At 35.9% G+C, this 19,549-nt stretch overlaps 1 protein-coding gene across 1 annotated transcript in view; it reads right to left on the minus strand.

Moving 5' to 3' along the window:
* Positions 1-6,152: 6,152 nt before the first annotated feature.
* Positions 6,153-19,549, minus strand: part of AQR (aquarius intron-binding spliceosomal factor) — a 39,291-nt gene continuing 25,894 nt past the window's right edge. The window contains exons 23-35 of the mRNA XM_072337295.1: positions 19,354-19,464; positions 18,667-18,776; positions 16,441-16,576; positions 15,253-15,462; positions 14,825-14,962; positions 14,231-14,302; positions 13,109-13,296; positions 12,521-12,692; positions 11,402-11,572; positions 10,770-10,855; positions 9,759-9,933; positions 9,069-9,182; positions 6,153-6,629 (exon numbers count right to left, since the gene is read on the minus strand). Coding sequence (XP_072193396.1) covers positions 6,387-6,629; positions 9,069-9,182; positions 9,759-9,933; positions 10,770-10,855; positions 11,402-11,572; positions 12,521-12,692; positions 13,109-13,296; positions 14,231-14,302; positions 14,825-14,962; positions 15,253-15,462; positions 16,441-16,576; positions 18,667-18,776; positions 19,354-19,464 — 1,926 coding nt within the window. The 3' untranslated portion in view covers positions 6,153-6,386. The remainder of the gene's footprint in view (positions 6,630-9,068; positions 9,183-9,758; positions 9,934-10,769; positions 10,856-11,401; positions 11,573-12,520; positions 12,693-13,108; positions 13,297-14,230; positions 14,303-14,824; positions 14,963-15,252; positions 15,463-16,440; positions 16,577-18,666; positions 18,777-19,353; positions 19,465-19,549) is intronic.

Consider the following 19,549-nt stretch of genomic DNA (forward strand, 5'->3'; position numbering starts at 1 on the left):
CCAGGTTAGAAAAGACCTCAAAGATTATCAAGTCCAACCACAGTCTAACCATAGTACCCTAACTCTAACAACTCTCTGCTAAATCATATCTCTGAGCACCACATCCAAACAGCTCTTAAACACATCCAGGGACGGTGACTCAACCACCTTCCTGGGGAGCCTACTCCAGTGTTTAACTATCCTTTCTGTAAAGAAGTTTTTCCTAACTTCCAGCATAAACTTACCTTGGAGCAACTTGAGGCCATTTCCCTTCATCCTGTCACATGTCACAACTGAGAAGAGACTTGCCCTGCTCTCACTGTAAGCACGTTTCAGCTACTGGAAAAGAGCAATAAGGTCTCTCCTTAGCCTCCTTTTCCCCAGACTAAACAGCCCCAGCTCCCTCAGCCTCTCCGCATAGGGCTGATTTTGTCACAAGCCCTTCACAAGCCTTGTTGCCTTTCTCTGGACCTACTCTAGTACCTCCATGTCCTTTTTGTACTGAGATGCCCAAAACTGAACACAGCATTCAAAGTGAGGCCTCACCAATGCCAAGTACAGGGGCAGGATGACTTCCCTAGTCCTGCTTACCACACCATTCCTGATACAAGCCAGGATGCCATTGGCCTTCTTGGCCACCTGGGCACACTGCTGGCTCATATTCAGCTGACTCTCCATCAGCACAGAGTATCAATAGCAAATGGATGCACTAACTGAGACCTCTTTCATCCCAGGATTCTTGCTGTGTTTTTAGCATTGATTCCCTCCAGTACTCTCGTGGAATCACTGTTGTCTTCTAACTCTTTTGAAAGATGAAATAGCTACAGACTGGACTCTGAAATCAACATTTGAAACATCCCATGCCCCAATAAAGTTATATTTGTATATAGGTAACCTGAGCATTTTTAGCTATGGCCTAGGAAAAGTAGTATGAAAATTCTTGACTCAGTTCCTCATGAGTTTGGATGGAACATGCTCTCCTCTAGTGCTCACCTTTGTTGGTGGAATTCAGACAGGTTTTTCTCTTCAAACCTTCTCCTACATTGTACAGGATCATCAGCAATAACTTACATTCGCTTATCATTCATCCTGGAACACTGTAAGGCATCATTACTAAATACAGTAAAATATATCCAAATAGAGTAATTCTGAATTTGCAGAACCAACCCTTTTGGAAAAATGCAACACACCAACACAAATTTAAAAAACAAAACCAAAAACATTATATATACATTTAAAATATTAATTAATATATTTATATATTATATATATATTTTTTAAATTGAAAAGGCTTTTCATACATTCCGATAGGAATAGAGCATGGACATGTCTTCATTCATAGCTCTGCACATCGTGATTATGCCAAAACCATTTTAAGTTATGATTTAAACTATTAGCCTACTGAGTAGGCTTTACCTTAAATTAAGTAAAATACCAGGTTTTGCACAGACAAAATCAAGTATGTGTGATCTGTTATTATAGTAAGAAATTCTCTTAAGAATCATTTATCTATACAAAAGCTTACTGACACAAGATCCCATGAGTGTTCCACTGAATTCATCTGGAGCATTTAAACCCACATTTGCTAAGATCTTCTGTCCAGTTAATAAGGATATGTGTTACAGCTTGGTGTTGTAGGAAGTGGCTGTGCACAGGACCGAGAACCAAGCAAAATGAGTCAGAATCAGCAGCTGTCCTCTGTGTCTTATTTCATTACACAGCTCAAAATGACAGAGCTCGTGGGTGAACACCACAGGAGCAAGGATCAATTTAGGACAACAGCCCCATCACTTAAGCATCTATGTATGCAGAAGCAAGATTAGTTCGTAGTATGTTAAAGATCAAAAGAGTTGAAGAACGGAGTCTATGAAAACAGAAGTAGAAAAATCCTTGACTGTTTAAGCACTGCTTTCCAACAACTAAAATCACTGGTGTGTTATCACCACTCTTTTCATCACAGATCCTTAACACAGCTTCATATGAGCATCTGGAGAGAAAATTAACTCTATCCCATCCCAGGCCACGAAAACAGTAAGACAACTCTTCACGTGGGCTTTTCTTTTTCACTGTCTTGTTTCAGTGCTCTCACATGTGTCCTCAAGCTAAAGAGGATTACTGGTAAGGCGCTTTCTCCCCTCTGACTCAGCATGCAAAACATGGAATTTCTCATTTTAGAAAACACGGTATTTCCCGATAGAACATGATTGCTGCTGCCAAAAATCACTCCCCAAAATAAGGCAAGTCTGTACTGCTGTGGATTAAGGTCAGAAACAGAATCTTGGTGTCTTTGTTCTGAGCTTCTATCAGCTTCTGCTGCCCCTAGACAACTTCCTTTACAGTAGTTACAATACATTATGTCCCTAATGACTGTCCCATCTAAAAATAAGTGCTCTTGACATACAAGAGATGTCAGACCAGCACAGCAGGATGCTGAAGCGTCTCTGGATGCGTAGCAGGGCTTCTCTCACACCGGACTGTGGCAATTTAGGAATTCACACTTGATAAATGCAATGAAGGCGGCTTCTTTTTATCTCTTACAAACAGTGCCAAGACTGATATATTCCTGACCCTTATTTGGGTCACTAGCTTATTCTTTTATGGTATCCTCTGGAATTGCAAAATTCTAATGTTTTATTAGGCAAGCATACACTGTAGCTATATCTACAGCCTATGTATATATAGCTATGTATAATACTTTTTCACTGACATTATAGATAATCTATCTAACTGACAACAGCTGGCTCAACTTTTTGCTTGTATCTACATTTTCCTATACATGCATACAGAAACACACTCTGTTTATTCTGATACTGTTTTTCAAGCTAAGAGATAATGCCTGAACCCTGAACTCTGCAAAGTTTATCGTAGCTGAAATAACTCTTCTGCTTTTATTTTTATCCTCCCCCCCCCCCCCCCCCCCACCAGACATTAAAAGTAAAGGAATGGGAATCTCTGCATTACATTGATGTCATTTTTCTTTTTCCATGGTGAATGAAAATCATGACAGAAGCTAAATTAAATGCAACTGTATTTCTCAATAGCACCATATTACACTACCTCTGATATGGGCCGGATTAAGCTGATTAAAGCCCTTCCAGAGCAATGCCTGGAGAAATAATCTGCCCTTGGTACCTACTATAGGAGAGAGGAAAAGATCATTTTCTCATTCCAATAGTGGTATTTAGTTTTCTGAAACAACCATTTACAGAGAGCAAGCAGCATTACAGGTATTGATTCTTCCTCTTGCATCCTATTTAGGTACCAACTGTGTAGATACAGGTCTATGGGTAAAGAATAATTCAATTTCTGAGGGCTGGGAATTGTACCTTTCCAGAATCCACATAAAATTAGGCAAGCACACAGTCTTAACAGAGGATGCTGAGCTGAAATCATTTAAGGAAGTTAATTTTAAATTCACAGTTTTAATAGCTTTATTTTAAAATGTGTTTATTAGTATGATAGCAGAGAGGATTTCTTTTGTCAGGTACTTAACCAATCAATGCTCTGAGAAATAGGGCTCTAAGTAAACTACACTTAAAAACCACGTAACAGGAAATGCATAAACAGCCTCCAAAACTCCCTTGAAAACATTAATTTTGTATTGATTGATTCTGCAGGGAGGACTACCATGTTTGGCAAAGGGAATTACACTGCCATATGTCTTAATGGCATTCAGATTCTTGACTGCTGTGGGTTGTGATTCATTTGTTGGCTAAGACATTTACTTTTGTCAGCTTGCTGTATGGGATTCCAAGTGTTATCTAATTCTTGTTCCAATAGAATTGTATGTCTTGTTTATCCAGTAATGTGAACAACATCAACTGCTTTTTTTTTCCTGTCAGCAATGCTTAACTTCTATTCCTCATCAGGATACTTTCCTTGAGGACTAACACCCTTTTATGCCTGATGAAACAGCAAAGACCCATTCTTGGAAGGAGGTGAAGTGGTAGGATGCTTTTTTTACCTTTTGGAAATAGTTAGAACCTTACCTGACACATACAGTAGAATTAATGCAAATTCAGAGCAGCCTAGGAAAAGAAAAAAAAAATGCTTTCTTCTTCTTATTATTTTTTTTTTAAATGGAGTTTGTGGATACCATCTAAGTGTAAACTGCTCATTAAGACCTCCAGCTTGCATTGTCTTCCCACCCTGTAGAATTGACAAACTTTGTAGATCAAAATTACCTTTCTGGCCTGTTTCACTTCTCCCACCAATTCTTTCTTGTAAAGAAGTGTCAATAAAACACCAAAACTAAGCATATTTCAATGTGAAAGACAAAGTTCATCCTTTACCAAAAACGAAATGCAGATTAAAAAAAAAAAAAAAAAAAAAAAAAAAGCCTCCAAACCTAATCTTGTATTCCACAAATACAAAGAACTTTCTAACCACTGCTACATGATAAACATGACTTCCCACATTCAAAAAAACGTTCCCATCGCTGAAAATTGTAAAGTTCAGCTCAAGTCAACTCTGCAAAACTTTCCACCTTTATCATAGGCAATGCTTGGTCCTTCAGAAGAGAAGATATCAAGTCTCTCAGTGCTTTTGCAATTGTTTTTGATTCAGATGCCTCTGCTTTCATGCTAGCCAGCAACGAGCACCATTACAACACCACTCACCAGTTTAGGGCAACACATTTGAAGACTCTAACTTGGCTGTTCTAAGAGGACCCTGTGAGTCAGAAGAGACCATATATATAGGCTTGCACATGGAACACAGCATTACACAGGCTAGGTGTGTTCATACACCAACAGAAAGATTATGCTGCAAACCATGTATGAATAGATATTGTTACAGTCTCTTTTAAGAAACTTCGTTGCTCTTTCCCTGTAGTACTTATTGATGGAATCCCTGTTAATTAAACCATCCATTTTAGATCAAAAAACTCCTCCAGAATTCTTTACTATTTTTTTCCCCAGAATTCTGAAGCACAGTAAATGATTGTCTGACTCAAATATCTATAAAAACTGATTGGGAAGCAGAGAAGACAGATGTCAGCTGACCTTGTTGCACGTTGCCTGAAGGTCCAGTATTATTCTGCCCTGCTTGCACACATAAATGTTACCACATAAAGCTTACCGTCCTAATATTAAACATACTGCTGTTTGTCCACCAATGGCAGAGAATTTACATTATCTTCCACACAGAACAAGTAATGAAATAACATACTTTCACTCAAAAGAGTTTTCCTTTTTTGTGTGAATAAAAATTAAAAAATATATATATATTCAAGATCATTCTGGGGTCTGTGCAACCTACTGTAGGGTAATTGCTTAGTTGTACTCAATCTTGAGATGCCTTCCAACCCTTGCAATTCTATGATAAAGATCTTCAAACGTGGTAATAAAAGCTTGTAAGTTAATGAATTTCTGGTCAATTTGGTGAAGAAATTCTTCTGGCAACTTCAGAACTGCAATATTTGAAAACCAAATATTTTTCCTTTGTCAGTAAAGATGTTCCTACAGCTACTGTTTCATTTGAAAAATAAATGTGGGAGTTAATAAACCTTCCAAAATCACTGCATAATTTGCAGCTGGCACATAATCTTAATAATCTAGGGAAAAAGCTTTCACTGATCAGTTTATGAAAGATGATCATTTAGAAGTTACTCCAGGAAACACACTCACCCATTACATCTCTAACACTTACATTACATGTTTATGAATTCTGCATTCAAGGAACTCCTTTAATTTGCTTTCCTGGTGGGGCTTTATCCTGTCATGCTCTTAAAAATGAAACGGATCTTTATTTCAAGACACTAACTTAAAAAAAATAAAAATAAAAATGCTGCTTAGAAGTTGCACCCTTATTGTGTCAGGAACAATCATGTAGTAACAGCAACAGCAGTCAACAATGAAAGAGTTGCTCCCAGTACCCGAACCTTATGACATTCTGAGAGCCTGCTAAATTCCCAATTCAATTAAACTCTCAAAATTTCAAAGTCCCATGGTAATCCCCCATTTCTCAGACTTGCAATTAAATAGTTTACTAAACTCAAGCCAAAGCCTAAAATATCATCTCAGTGTGCATGAACACTGTTCTGTGTGAGAAATTCTCCGCTGCAAAATATAATGGAAACTATAGTGTCTGATCAATACTAAATATAGGTAATCAGTGAAGTTTAACAGCTAACTCAGTAACTGAATTAAAGACCAACGACTTCAAGAAAAAAAAAATTACAAAATTATGTAAAAGCATCTTTACTAAGAAACTTACGTAAATTAACAAATTACATTACTGACACTGACAAGAACTCAGTAGAATGACTGCAAATCATCTTTTTTGCTCAGAAAGCATTCAGGGAAAACAAGGAAGACAAGGTCACATCACACATGGAATCACCTTAGAAAAATCAATGTAAAAATAGTGATCATATTTCTAACTGCATTTTCCCGTTTGCACTTGGATCACTTTTCATTCTCATCCTCAGGTTCACTGTCTTCACTATCACTGTCTCTTCCAGGGTGTTCTGGCATCGTTCGATGTTCATCCACTTCTGGCACTTTCAATTCTTCCGCCTTTACTATTTCTTCTTCTATCTTATTTTCTTCTGTGTCTTCCTGAGTACCCTGCGCTTCAACTTCTGCTTCAGACTCTTGAGTTTGAGTAGTTTCAGGCTCTTCGATCATTGCAGGTGGAGGCAATAAACGCTGGATGATTTAAAAAAAAAAAAATAGTTTTCAGTTTTTACAACAAACATATTATTCTGGCATCTATTCCTATTTTAGCTCAAGCTGTTTGTTCACCTCAGATAATATTTAAAAACTTGAAATTTAATAGACTTAATCATTTATAAGCATTTTACTCCTATACGAATAAAATGAACCATCTTGGCTCGTACATGGGACTTATTCTTCCTGCATAAAATGCAAGTGTTAAAGCTCAATACTTCCAATTGAAGGCTATCAAATACTTTTCATTATCCCAACAGTCACTCAAGAAATGGGACTACAGTGCTGCTGGAGCAACAAGCCCATTTCTAGCACAACCTCATCTATTATCATTACAAACGCCTAGATAAGTTGGACTTCCTCTTTCACGAGCATCTTTAATCACTTATTCCAGTAATTTCCTCTTGAAACATCTTATAAAGTGTTATATGTACATTATCTGTATGTATACAAGTTTTACCCACAGTTTTAAGTATAGGAAAATGTAAAGTTCAGTAACAGACTAGGCAATGCTTAAATACTTTCCATATAATATTTCTGTAAAAGTATTTTAGTGCATTCAAAGTGCTTTGTGCACAACCAAGAAGAAAACATTACAAATAGAGGCAACTACTTTAGATCTGAAAAAAAAAAAACCCACAAAAGAACACTAAGTATACAGTAAGCAGAAGATTATGATGAAGCTATTCAACCTCAGGCTGTGTAGAAATGCTTATTCTTCTGCAGCCTGACATTATCTAATGACATGATGGATACTTCCTCAAAATACTGTGAAATATTTTAATGAAACAGAAGCTTGATAAATCTCCCAAGGATGGTTGTTTAGTTTCATCTTGCTTAAAGGCAACTTGGTTTCACTTGACAAATTAAGTGTTTAATTACAGTAAAGGCTTATCTTCAATTAGATGACATTAATATTACAAGTTTCTGACAAGCATTGGACCAATCTACGCAATAATGTAACTACCAGAAGAGAAGAGATAAGAAAAGCCTTTTTTTTTTTTTTTTAACAGTCTTTGAAGTTATCACGCTGATCTCCATAATCCATTTATTCATGGAAAAAAGAAGAATTAAAAGAGCTCTGACTTTGAAACAACAAGTATATATATCAACACACATTTCCTCAAAGTATGAGGCAAACTCAGACGTTCTGTAATGCAGCTAGATTCATGCTGTGCTTTGTGACTCTACTGTTATGACCAATGGGAAATATATATATATATAATGTTGTAAAAATATCAGAAAGGATAAGGAAAACTTTGTCTGCATTTTTCTTTTTTAACTTCACTTTCTGGCTTCTGCTGCAGTAGTGTGATTCATCACCACAGCAGGGAACCAGGGTTTTTTAATTTTTTTTAACTAATTTTAGCTAGCAACATAAGACTAGGATAATAAAAGGAATAGCTGGTATAAGCAGAAGCTTCAGATGCACATTCAGTTAAGGAGTCAAACAAACCTCCTTGAGATAGAGAGCAGAAACTAGATCTCTCAGACATGCTGATGCTCTTTGCACAATCGGATAGCATTTCTTTTACATCAGTATTTTCCACCTTCAGGAATTCTTCAGAAGAGCAAAAACCAACAAGGGAGTACCAAGCAAGATTATATTATAGGTAACATGATATACCCAGACATTAAATGGAAGGTGTTCCAGTTCAGGGAAAGCATTAAAGACCTCTCCGGTTATGCTGACTGTCAACAATCTCTAGGCATCTACAGATCCAAGTACACCTGACTAAAAGCAGATCTCTGTATACTATTTAAACTGTTTTAAAGCTCTGCGTACATACACTATAAGGACTAAGATTCCTAATGGGTTTTGAAGTCTGCTCCAGGGATTAAGCGTTGAAAAAACTAACTATAAAAAGTGAGAAAGTCATCTATCACTATTTCTTACACTGTACTATTAAGTGTGGTGCTGAACCAGTGCTGAAAAAAAAAATTACTCCAGATTTTAAGTGCTACAGCTACTAAGCAGACTGGATAATGCAGGAAGCTAATTCAATTAAAATGGTTTGAAGGCATGACCTAGTCTCACTGGAGGCTGTAACCACGTCCAGATAGTATCTATTACAAAACACTATTCCACCATGCAGCACTTAATGAAATATAACATACAAGTTTACCTCAATTAAAAATTGGACAAACTAGTTCCTTGGCATTAACAAAGAACTCTTGGGCCCAGACAGAAACATGTCTAGCACTCAGCACTTTTTTAACATCTATGTAGGGGTCTTAAATTGCATCATCAGTTACTTGCTACTCCAAGATTTTAGAGATTTCAATGTTCTCACTCTCAACCTTAAAACCTTCTTGAATTTTAAACGCAACAGTCTCAAATGACAACAGCACTTCTGGTCACTTACCAAACAAGTATTATTTTGTATGCATACCTGTCAATAGTCAGAAGGTCCTTACCTGTTGGTAGTGGCGTGTACTCTGTATCATGTGCATATACATGTTGTAAACAAAGTTAGCCATTTGAGGCATATTCTTGATAATATGTATTTGGTGAGTGGGTGGTTCCCCATTCTAAAGAAGCACAAAAAGTAGAAATTCAGCAAGCAAAGAAACACAACCATCATTCAAAAGATTATTTAATTGTATTAAGAAACATACACGGAAGAAATTTAAAAAAAAAAAAAAAAATGCTTTCTAAGGAAGAAGTAGCAAAAAATCTTCTGAAAGGTAGGAAATACGGGTCTTGCACTTTTTGGCAACTGTATTTATCATGATCCTGCAGTCCAAGAAAGAAATTCAATTTCAAAAGGGTGGGATGGGTTCCAATACTTGATCTGTAAAGTATATTTTGGACTCAATGATTATTTAACTAGTTTCAGCTCTGATTAGTGTAAATGACTGCCAAAGCAGAACTTACAAAAAAAAGCAGACAAAACTGACTGGTTACAGTCAAATAATTACAAATCAGTTTTGTTGAAAAAAATCAGTTAAAAGCAGCTAGAGTATTATGATCTAAGTCAACTCCAGGGATGTAATTATCCAAGAAGCAGTAGTTTAAGTGAAGACGCTGCAGTTTCAGGTCCTATAGCCCACTCAAAGGAGGCAGGCAACAAGCACACCACTGAAATACATAGCATTTGTTCCTACCTGTCTTGCTGCTGGAAAACATTCTGTGGGAATTATATGGAGGTGAAGTGGTCTAGCTGTGAGCTGGCTGAAAGCTGGAGTTAGCTCAAAACAGTTCTGAAAGAGTGATACTCTTGCAAAGATATAAAGCCCAAGCCGGGCTCTTGACATGGCAACGACTAATCGGCGAACATCTCTTCAAAAAAATGAAATAAAATATAAAAAGGAAGATAAAACAAAACAGCCAAATTAATCACATACTTTTTCACTGATTCCATTGTTTCAATAGAACATGAATTAAGACTTCAGCATGCTTCCTTTAAGAAAATACAGAGTAATCTACAACAACAATCTCGTCTCACATTTTTCTTCTTACATACTGTTTCAGTGACTACTAAAATCCTAGAACCTTCATATAATAAGACTTACTATATTGTTAATGATATTAAAATTACTGTTTAGGTCTAAAGCCCATGTTACGTTTTACATTGGAAACAAATCACAAAAGTCTTTCTATATCCCTGAATAAGAATAAAAAAATGTAGATTCTGAAACTCATCTCACTACTGCTGAACGGACAAGTCTTCCTCCACCTCACTCCAAAACTGAAGTGCAAACATTTTAGACTATGAATAACACAACTCGCAAAGCGTTCAAACACTTCTGATATGAAACAAAGAAAGATCACGTAAAAAAAAAGCTCAATTATGGAAAGTTTAATCCTGCATTTATTCAACAAGCATTAATTACATTCCTATTATTCTACTAAGGTAAAAGTCAAGCTCAGACTACCTGGAATAATATAAACTTCTTGCAGTGTAATAGCCAATAGTAAAGGGTAAAGTGGTTATGAAGAGGGAAGCAGAGAGCTGTAAAAATAAACCAGGTCTAAACTTCCTTCAGTACACAGCATTAAACTTCAGTTCTGCTATGTACCGAGATGGTTGAAACTTTGTGCAACACGTGATAAACATCTTTCTGATGTGGAAAACGTATACTTCAGTTACTGTGTGAAAGTACTTTTCTACATACCTAAGGTGGCCTACAGCTTTGGTACGCACTAGTGAAAGGAGAATATAATCATTTTGTTGACCTTGAAATCTGTCCACTGTTGTTACCTAGAGAACAAAAAAAAAAAAAAACACAAAAAACACCATAGGTTAAATCTTTGCCATTTTAACTATACTGTAACATCAAAATTTTAGCACCAACTTCTGATTCAGATTGCAGTAAATGAGAAGAGAGATGAAAACATTTGATTTTGTTCACCTCTAACTAAAAACCATCAACCTACTATTTCTGGGAGATGATGGAACTCTATGGACCATTTCCTTCCCATTTTTAGTTATTTCAGACAAAACTCAAGCGAGATAATACCAAAAGTTTGTGGAAAATGATCGAATTTTATAACACCATATTTTAACCTGTAGACACCAGACTTGACTGATTTCGCAGGTTATTTGTACAACTAGTTTCAAACAGGCAAAAAAGATGACACCACTCAGTGAAATTCCACACAATATATGTTGATAAGTACGTGCTATTGGTCAATGAATAAAAAAATTTCCTGCATAAAAAGGAGGAAATGCATTTAATCAGTTCCATAATGTGATAATCATGAAAAAACAGAACCACTTCAATGCCCAGTATATTTTGTAAGTCACCTTATTTGGCCGTCCAATCAATGGATTATTTCCACAGCGTTGGTTAATGACATCTCGGATCAGATGTTTTTGTCCATTGTATGTTGTCAGGATACTTATCCTGTCTGCAGGATAACCAAGCAGGCACATATACATAAAAACTGCCACAACATATTCTGCTTCACCAAGATTCTGAAGTTCAAAAGGACAGAGAAAGTTATTTGTTTGTAAGTTTGTTAGGCAATGATTGATGCTTTCTAGTATCTACAAGAAGCATTGTTTAACTTGTTAAAATCCAAATATTTATTAGCCATAAATGATATTACTATCTACTTGTTTGAAACATTTAAACGATTTTCAGCATCTTAAATATTCACACCTAAATGTATTTTTGTACCTACAGCTGTCTGCCCAAAGGAATGTCATCCTAATATAGTATTATATAACTCAACAAGTGTCAATACAACCATACAAAAAACTTTTATGTAAAACTGTGGAACTATGATCTGTTAAGTATTGAAGGTTGATAGGATAGAGATATTAGTATTTAAAATTAAAAGGGTTTATAAAAAAAGAAATGAAAAAAGAGCTTATTGAACTGGAATAATTAAACTCCTTCCAACTCTTTTTTTCACCCTCCTCCCCCCTCCCACTTATAATAATTGTCAGTCCCAGATCATTCTTCTGGCTGTTGGAAGGTTTCATTATTTTATGAATGCAGTTTTGTACATTCCTATATACAGATTAAATTAAAACACTGACTCTTCAAACTCAAGTATGTGTCACAGTGCAAACTTCGATATTTTACACAGTGGGATTCCACCATTTATTTCACAGTTGTGACAGTACATCAGAATTAAACATCTTTAATTTGCCACAGGCAAAAATGTTTCATAATGAATTACATACCAGATCTCCCTCCCCCAATGACTTTAAGCAAATGGAGTCATTCACTTTGAGCAAAAAGGCATAACAAATTATCATCCTTTTCAACATTCAAACTGACTACAAGGAGGAAAAAAAAATCTACACAACCCAAAATCTGAGAACATAACTACTGGCTCACAGTATTTTGATTCACTGCAAATTCAATAAACCATATCTAGATTAATTAAAGCATACATTCAGTATTTCTCTTACCTGATAGAAATAAGGATTGGGTTCAGATTCTCCCACACCATTGAAGTCTTCTACATTTATAAGTTGGAAGTCATATAAAAACCCAGCGTTGGCTGTTCTGAATTCTGGCATAAGCTGCACGTGAGGCAGATTACCCAGATTTTTATAACGCCAGTTGTAGAGGTTACATAAACTGTCCAAAAAACACACAAGCAGTTAACATGGGCTTCTGAACTCAACATTTTATTATTATTGCTACCACTATTTCAATTTTTGATCTTTGTCCAGTTCACAGAAAACTCAAAAAACTGCCAAATCAAAAGAACCACAGTATATTCCATTTTTCAAATTGAGAACAAAGACATGAACGTTCTAGTAATAAAGCTTTCAGAAAGGATTTTGGCAGTTTTCTTCAAATGCTGCAGCTACCAGAAAGTTCCTCTGGGCTAACCTGCCTCCTAGTCTAAGCTGAAACCAATGGAACAAAACAACTAAATCATCATTTTGCACAGACTCCTGTCTTAACAACCCAAAGTTTCCACTACTTTAAGTGCGCTTTTCCAGTTCTTAACCTGGAAGTAAACAGACATGCAGTTTTATTTCACTCACCTTGCTCTTGCTCTTCCTTGTGCATCCAAATCAACAGTTGGCACTCCTACTCGAACAAAGCGCGTGAAGAGGGACTGCTCCATGTTGGAGTATTTTTGAAAAGCCATGTTCTTAATGACTGGTGGCAACTGGTGATGGTCACCAATCATAATCCACCGCTTCAAACGACTGAATCCATCCTGAGGGTTCTAAAATCAATTAAAACAACTGTAAGTACTAAAATATAATCAAGGCACTCCATTAAAACACATGAATAGTCCAGCTGATTGCCTTATAGGGCAAAGGCTATTTCAGCATTTGTTCTTAAACTACACTGAGTCGAAATCATTTAAAGACAGCTACTACATTCTTTCCAGTCTCTCTATTTCTTGCTTTTCAAGTGTTTTTGAGTTTGAATGTTTCTCCATCTTCCTTTTCTTGGGAAAATTACTTGAAGAGTAATGAAGCCCTCTCTAATCATGGTGCAAGGAAGGAAAACCGAACTCTGTCAAACTCATCAAGGGAGAAATTATCTTAGTTACAAAGTAAGAGGATGAAAATTATTTTCAATTGCTAATAGAAACATTTAATTTCTTTTATAATGAATTACCTCCTCGTAACTGCATTTGATATTCTATTGTTAATGAGCTAAGTGAAAAAGTATGAGCTGTAATTAAAATATACAAATATTTCATGGAGATTCTGTTAACAAATTCTTATCTTAATGAGAGATTGGATATGGCTTTCTAGAGGAACTTAAATCGCTCCTTTTCAATGAAAGCATTAGCTCCAAACAAAACTTCCAGAAAGGAAACTGTTTAAAATTGTTAAAGATTTAATAACAGCTACAAAATGGCTAAGAACAGAAGTGAAAGAATGACAAAAGCAAGGTACTAGTTCACTCACATTTCGTCAGGTTTGAAAATGAAACCCTGACTGTCACAGTCAGGGTAAAACACAGGATAAACAACTAATGCTAAGAACGTTCACATTATTGTTCATGTGCAAAACGAAATACCAGTTCTATGTTACCTTCCACACAAGATAATTTCCTTTTTAGTATTCTATATTATTCAGGAATATAGGCTTTCAATTTTCTTTTTTTTTTTTTTTTTTCAGCATGTTTTATAGTAAAAGTCTAACCTGTAAAAGGAGAGGTATAAAGGTTTCTATCTCCAGAATCTGTGCAGACTCTTCCATTAAGATGTTGTCATACTGAGAAAGAAAAAATACAGAGATGTCCATCAGTCAGATAATACAAGTTAAGATTGTTATTCAACCTACCAAAAGGAAGCATTGGTTGCTTATTTGGGGAATTAAAGGTTCTGTTGGTTTGGCTTTTTTACTGTTTTGTTTTTTTATAAAAACAAAAGTTACAGAGCAGGATTTTCCTTTACAGGCAGAACACCAGTAGACTGAAATCAGTCCCAGAAGGTGAAATCCCATTACATCAACAGCAAACCTATCCTTACCAATCAGTCCTTAGATCTAGAAACAACCTGCAACTGAACTACATTATGTTCTTTCCATATGCCGTAACTCATCCTCAAGGGAAAAGCCTTCTGCAGTGGGGCAAACTTGATATTCTTCTGTTCAATGCAAAAGTTGCACTTCTGTGATTCAGTGCATTATAGCAGAAAAACAACAGGGGAGAGGGGGAACGAGAACATGACAAACAAAAAATTTACATAAAAAAAAGATATTATTAGTGTTAGTTACTACTACAAACATAATTACTTTGAAGCCTAATTCAACCAGGTCATGTCGTTTCAGAGCGGCATGGGTACAAGTCATAGCAATGATTTTTGCTTCTTTCACCAACAGGTATTTGGATCTATCCAGGCCACTGCGGAGAAGTTCAAATGCTCTGAATTCCTGTGGTAGAAAAAAGAAGTGAATTGAGAGAAAATGTATATATAAACTTATAAAACTCACATAAAATGGGTGCTTCCTAAGCTCAAAATAAAATGCACTAGATTCTTGTCCCTGTTGCAAAATATATCTAAATTAACTGAAGGGAGAAATGCACACCGAGATGCCTTGCAAGCTAAAGAAGTTACCTACAGGTACTTCTAGAATTTAGGATAAGTAAGAATTTTGGAACTTTGTGAAGCTTTTTTTAGGATTTACCAGAATTATTTACCTTTAAAAGATACAAGTCTTACCTCAAGCTGAGTGAAGATTTTCTTTAGATGTCTAAAACACCCTTCAGCAATCTCCATATCTTCTTCATAGGACCTGCCTCTGAAAATTGGTTGAGGAGCATTTGCAAAATACTGATGAAAGGGAAAGAAACTGGATACATCTGTAACATCTGGTGATTTTCCACCTTTAACTTTCACTTTGCTGACATATTCTTCCCAACGAGACATTACCTATGGCAAACAAAAGTGTCATACAGATGTGTTTTTACATAACACAGTCACTGGATACGTGTCATCTCGTATACACAGTTAAAATGGTTATTTTATTAAATAATTTTATTAAATAAAAAAAAAAAAACAACAACTTTTAACCACAAAACCTACATGTCTAAACTAGCATTTAATCTTATCACAAATCAGGATGTTTGTGGCTTTACATCCATTCCCAGCTCTTCTACCTCCTCCATATTCCTCATGAAGAACTGCTCCAGCATACGTCCTTCCCACAGAGTACAGTCCTTCAGAAAAAACTTCTTGCCAGAAGCCTGCTCCAGCATAGACTCTCCATGGGCTCCAGCTTCCCTGAGGACATATCCACTTACTGCAGCATGTGATCCTCCACAGGCTGTAAAGGAACAAACTGCTTCACCATGGTCCTCTACTCCAGGGCTGCAGAGGAACTTCAGCTTTGACACCTGGAACCCCTCCTCCTTCCCATCCTTATTCACTGACCTTGGTGTCCATGAAGCTGTTTCACTCCCATTATCTCCCATCCTGATATTTTCCTAATCATCTCTACTTAACATACTTCCATTTAAATACTAAATTAGATTCCTTCAGCAAAAATTAAAAGAGAAGATAAACTTGATCTGTGCTTCTACCTTAGCAGTCCCCAAATCCTAATGATTCATTTAATGTTTGGAATCATGCTACTGCCAACCCATGGTAATTTCTCTCAAAATATATATGATGTGGAGATGTGTTCTTAAGTACCACTATACAAGTCTGCCTAAGATTCATTACTTGCTTAAGAAGACACAGTGTCTACACCGAACAGAAATGAGGGATATACAACATACAGAAAATCACTGCTTTGTAGACCATGCATCTGATTCCAAATACAAAAGCTTTCTTTTGGAGCATTATGTAGCAGCTGTAATGTTTGCCCAAAATATAAAGCACCCCACAGATAGGTATTTCAGTCCTTACTTGGTATAAGAAAAAGTGGCCAGCTGTTTCACAAGTGTAAGAAACATCTCCTGGGACACCAAGACTCTCTTGCAATCGCCCAACTTCTCGCAGGAGTTCAAGTCTTCGAGCCAAAACGTAATTCACTCTTCCATACCTATAGAACAAATTAAGGTTTATTTGTTTTGCATACAGATTTATTTAGTTACAGCTGCTTTACGTAAGTATCAAAATGGGAGATCACAAACACTTCCCCCAAAACCACAACTTTAAGGGCTGCTCCAAAAGTAATGCTTCCTATTTTGATAGACTACAACATTAACAGAGGATGCTGGTGGTGTGGTATGTTGTATATTACATATGCATATGCAAGTTTTACAGGTCTACAGATCATCATAAGTGAAATAAGTGATAACCCAAGCGTCTGTATAAATCTAACTTCTTTTGGCAATATACAGCATGCCTTGCAATAATGCTCAGCCTACCATAACAGACAGGTATCCATATATAGGAGGATACTGCTCTATTCAACACTACTCATTGAAAACCTTTTATTATATGGTGACTATGTGGTGACTTACTCTGTACACTCTTTATCTTATGGGCATGAATTAAGTTTTCCCCATTTACAGATCATCTTCCCTAATTTATGTACTTCTTCCCTAAGACAAGCAGCAAAAAAACAAACAACAAAAACAAAAAAAAAAAGTATCACATTCTTTTTTCTTTTTTTTGGTAAGATACCAAATGGCAAAAGCTGTTGTAATAAGAAAAATAAAAGAAAATCCCTTGGATCTCTATGGATTCTACTGTCTTATTTACAACAGTGATTTCAATTTACAAAGACAACTGAATAGGGTATTGTACACATCCCAAAAAACCTAAGTTTCTCAGGAACTGTGACATTTAAAAGCCTTGTACTGTTAATTTATTTTTTCCTTCAGCAAAACCAATCCATCGTTATTACAAGTGATTGTAATCAGCTTTTCTTTTCATGCTTGCAAATTTGCAGTTGTGCCTGCAAACGGATCAAAAAGTGAAAAAGAAACTAGCAAGTAGCTGAAATTTTTCAAGCAGTACCATGCCCTCTAAAGCAGCCTGACACAGAAAAAAAAAGAACCCTGAAGCAACCTAAGAAGAAAAAAAAAAAACAAATAAACTTCTCCTTGTAGTACATTCCTCACCACACCTCTCCCTCTCAAACTTCCAGAACCCACAGGAATTTGCAGTACTGACCTGTAGGTCTAGAATTACTGTGAAAACTAATGAGAATAGATAATAATGGAAAATGTCATTTAATTGTGAAAATTACACTTCCAAAAAAGTGGAAACCATACATTTTACTAAAATGCGTATCTACCATGACATTTCACCAAGATTTAGATTATCAAATTCCTGGGGAAAAAAAAAACCACAACACAACATTATGTTCAATCTTTCAAATCTGAAAAAAATCCTGAGGATTTCTTTTGTTAAATGAATCTCAATAATGTGTACATGATTAACTTCTTACGACTGCATAAAATTTTTACTACACATTCTGGAAGTGAAGATATTGCTATAAAAATCAAGTTCTGGACAATCCAGTTACTTCCATTGCATGAGTCTTATATCTCCTGCTTGCATTTATGAATGCTTGTAACCCTACTGATATCAGTTGGACTAGCATGTAACGTAAGGCATACAAGCATTTACAAGAAGAGGTTCTTAATTATTTGTACTGATGCACACTTGATAGCTCACCTTACAAATGCAGTCTTCAAACTATATTACCAACAAAATAAGTAATTTTAATATTATTTAATATTCTGAAAACTGAAAACACAATGTTTTATTTCTACTTTATGTACAAACAATATTCAGCAACAAGTAGAGGTGATATATTTGCACAAAAATTTCTAACTGCCAAAACTTAACTTTATTACACTTTTCCCATAAAACAGACCAACTTTATAAGATACATATGCACCTAGAACACCATGAACTACTCTTATTCAACCAGCTGATTTTGTGAACAAGTAACTGCCAGATTTACCTTTGGATTCTCAAGAGAACAGTTTTTCTACTGAATAAGAATAAAAACTACTTGATCCTATTCTGGAAGTAAAACTGCATTATTGGGATTCAACTGTATTGAAAAGCTTGCCAAGCGCAGCTCCTTGCTCATTTACAAGGAAGAAGAATGGACAACACATATCTTGGCTATAATACTTACACATAAGCTATCATTAGCACCTTCTTTCTTACCTGCTGAAATCTTTCTCTGTCTCTAATTCCTCTTCTCCATGACCCAGGCGCAGGAGGTGGCGCTCATCAATGTCTAGAGCCATGATTTTTTCAAACAGCTGGTTCAAGGCCTAAAGATTGACAAGAACAGGGGAAAAGACATGGGCAACTCTAGTTTTAAAACAAATCCTCCCAAACCACAGACAGCTTCAGAGTAATAATCTTTAAGGTTATAATATTAATAACAAATTTATGTATGTAGCCAGATTCCATCTCTTATGAATGGAAAGCAAACACTCAACTGAATATACCATGCTAAATTTCAGGCCTTTCCTTTTCAAAATGAAAGACAGAGTAAAAGGCACATGAGTGAACACCTTAACTAAAGTCAATTCTGGCATGCATGTTTGTGACTGTAAAACCGTGCATATGCTTTTTACCCCTCCAAAAACACTTCCTAATTTCAAATCCTAACAGTTAAACAGTTTCAAATCCTAAACAGTTAAATACATGAAAATCTCTGCTAAGTATCTTAGAATTACCTGAAATTCAAAAATTTCATCTCACATTTTAGCATTGGAAAGACTGCTCAAGTTATCATATGATTACTCTAAGAAACAACTGAAGCCTCAAAGCTACTGATCTCAGTATCTGCTGCTATTCTTGATTTTAACCACAGGAAAATTTCATATATTACCAATACCTTACCTGATTAGAGTGTGTAACTATAAGAGTTCGCTGTTCTGGGAAATTATGATAAAGATTGGATATTATCTGGACTGCAACATCAGTTTTCCCTGTACCAGGTGGACCCACTACCTAAAAATGAAACAAAAAATAAAGAAGTAAAAAATGAAAAATGCACTCAATTTAACGCAGTACTCCAAAGGACAGAAACTTAGAC

Source organism: Excalfactoria chinensis, chromosome 5 (genome assembly GCF_039878825.1).
Source record: "Excalfactoria chinensis isolate bCotChi1 chromosome 5, bCotChi1.hap2, whole genome shotgun sequence".
Classification (NCBI taxonomy): Eukaryota; Metazoa; Chordata; class Aves; order Galliformes; family Phasianidae; genus Excalfactoria; species Excalfactoria chinensis.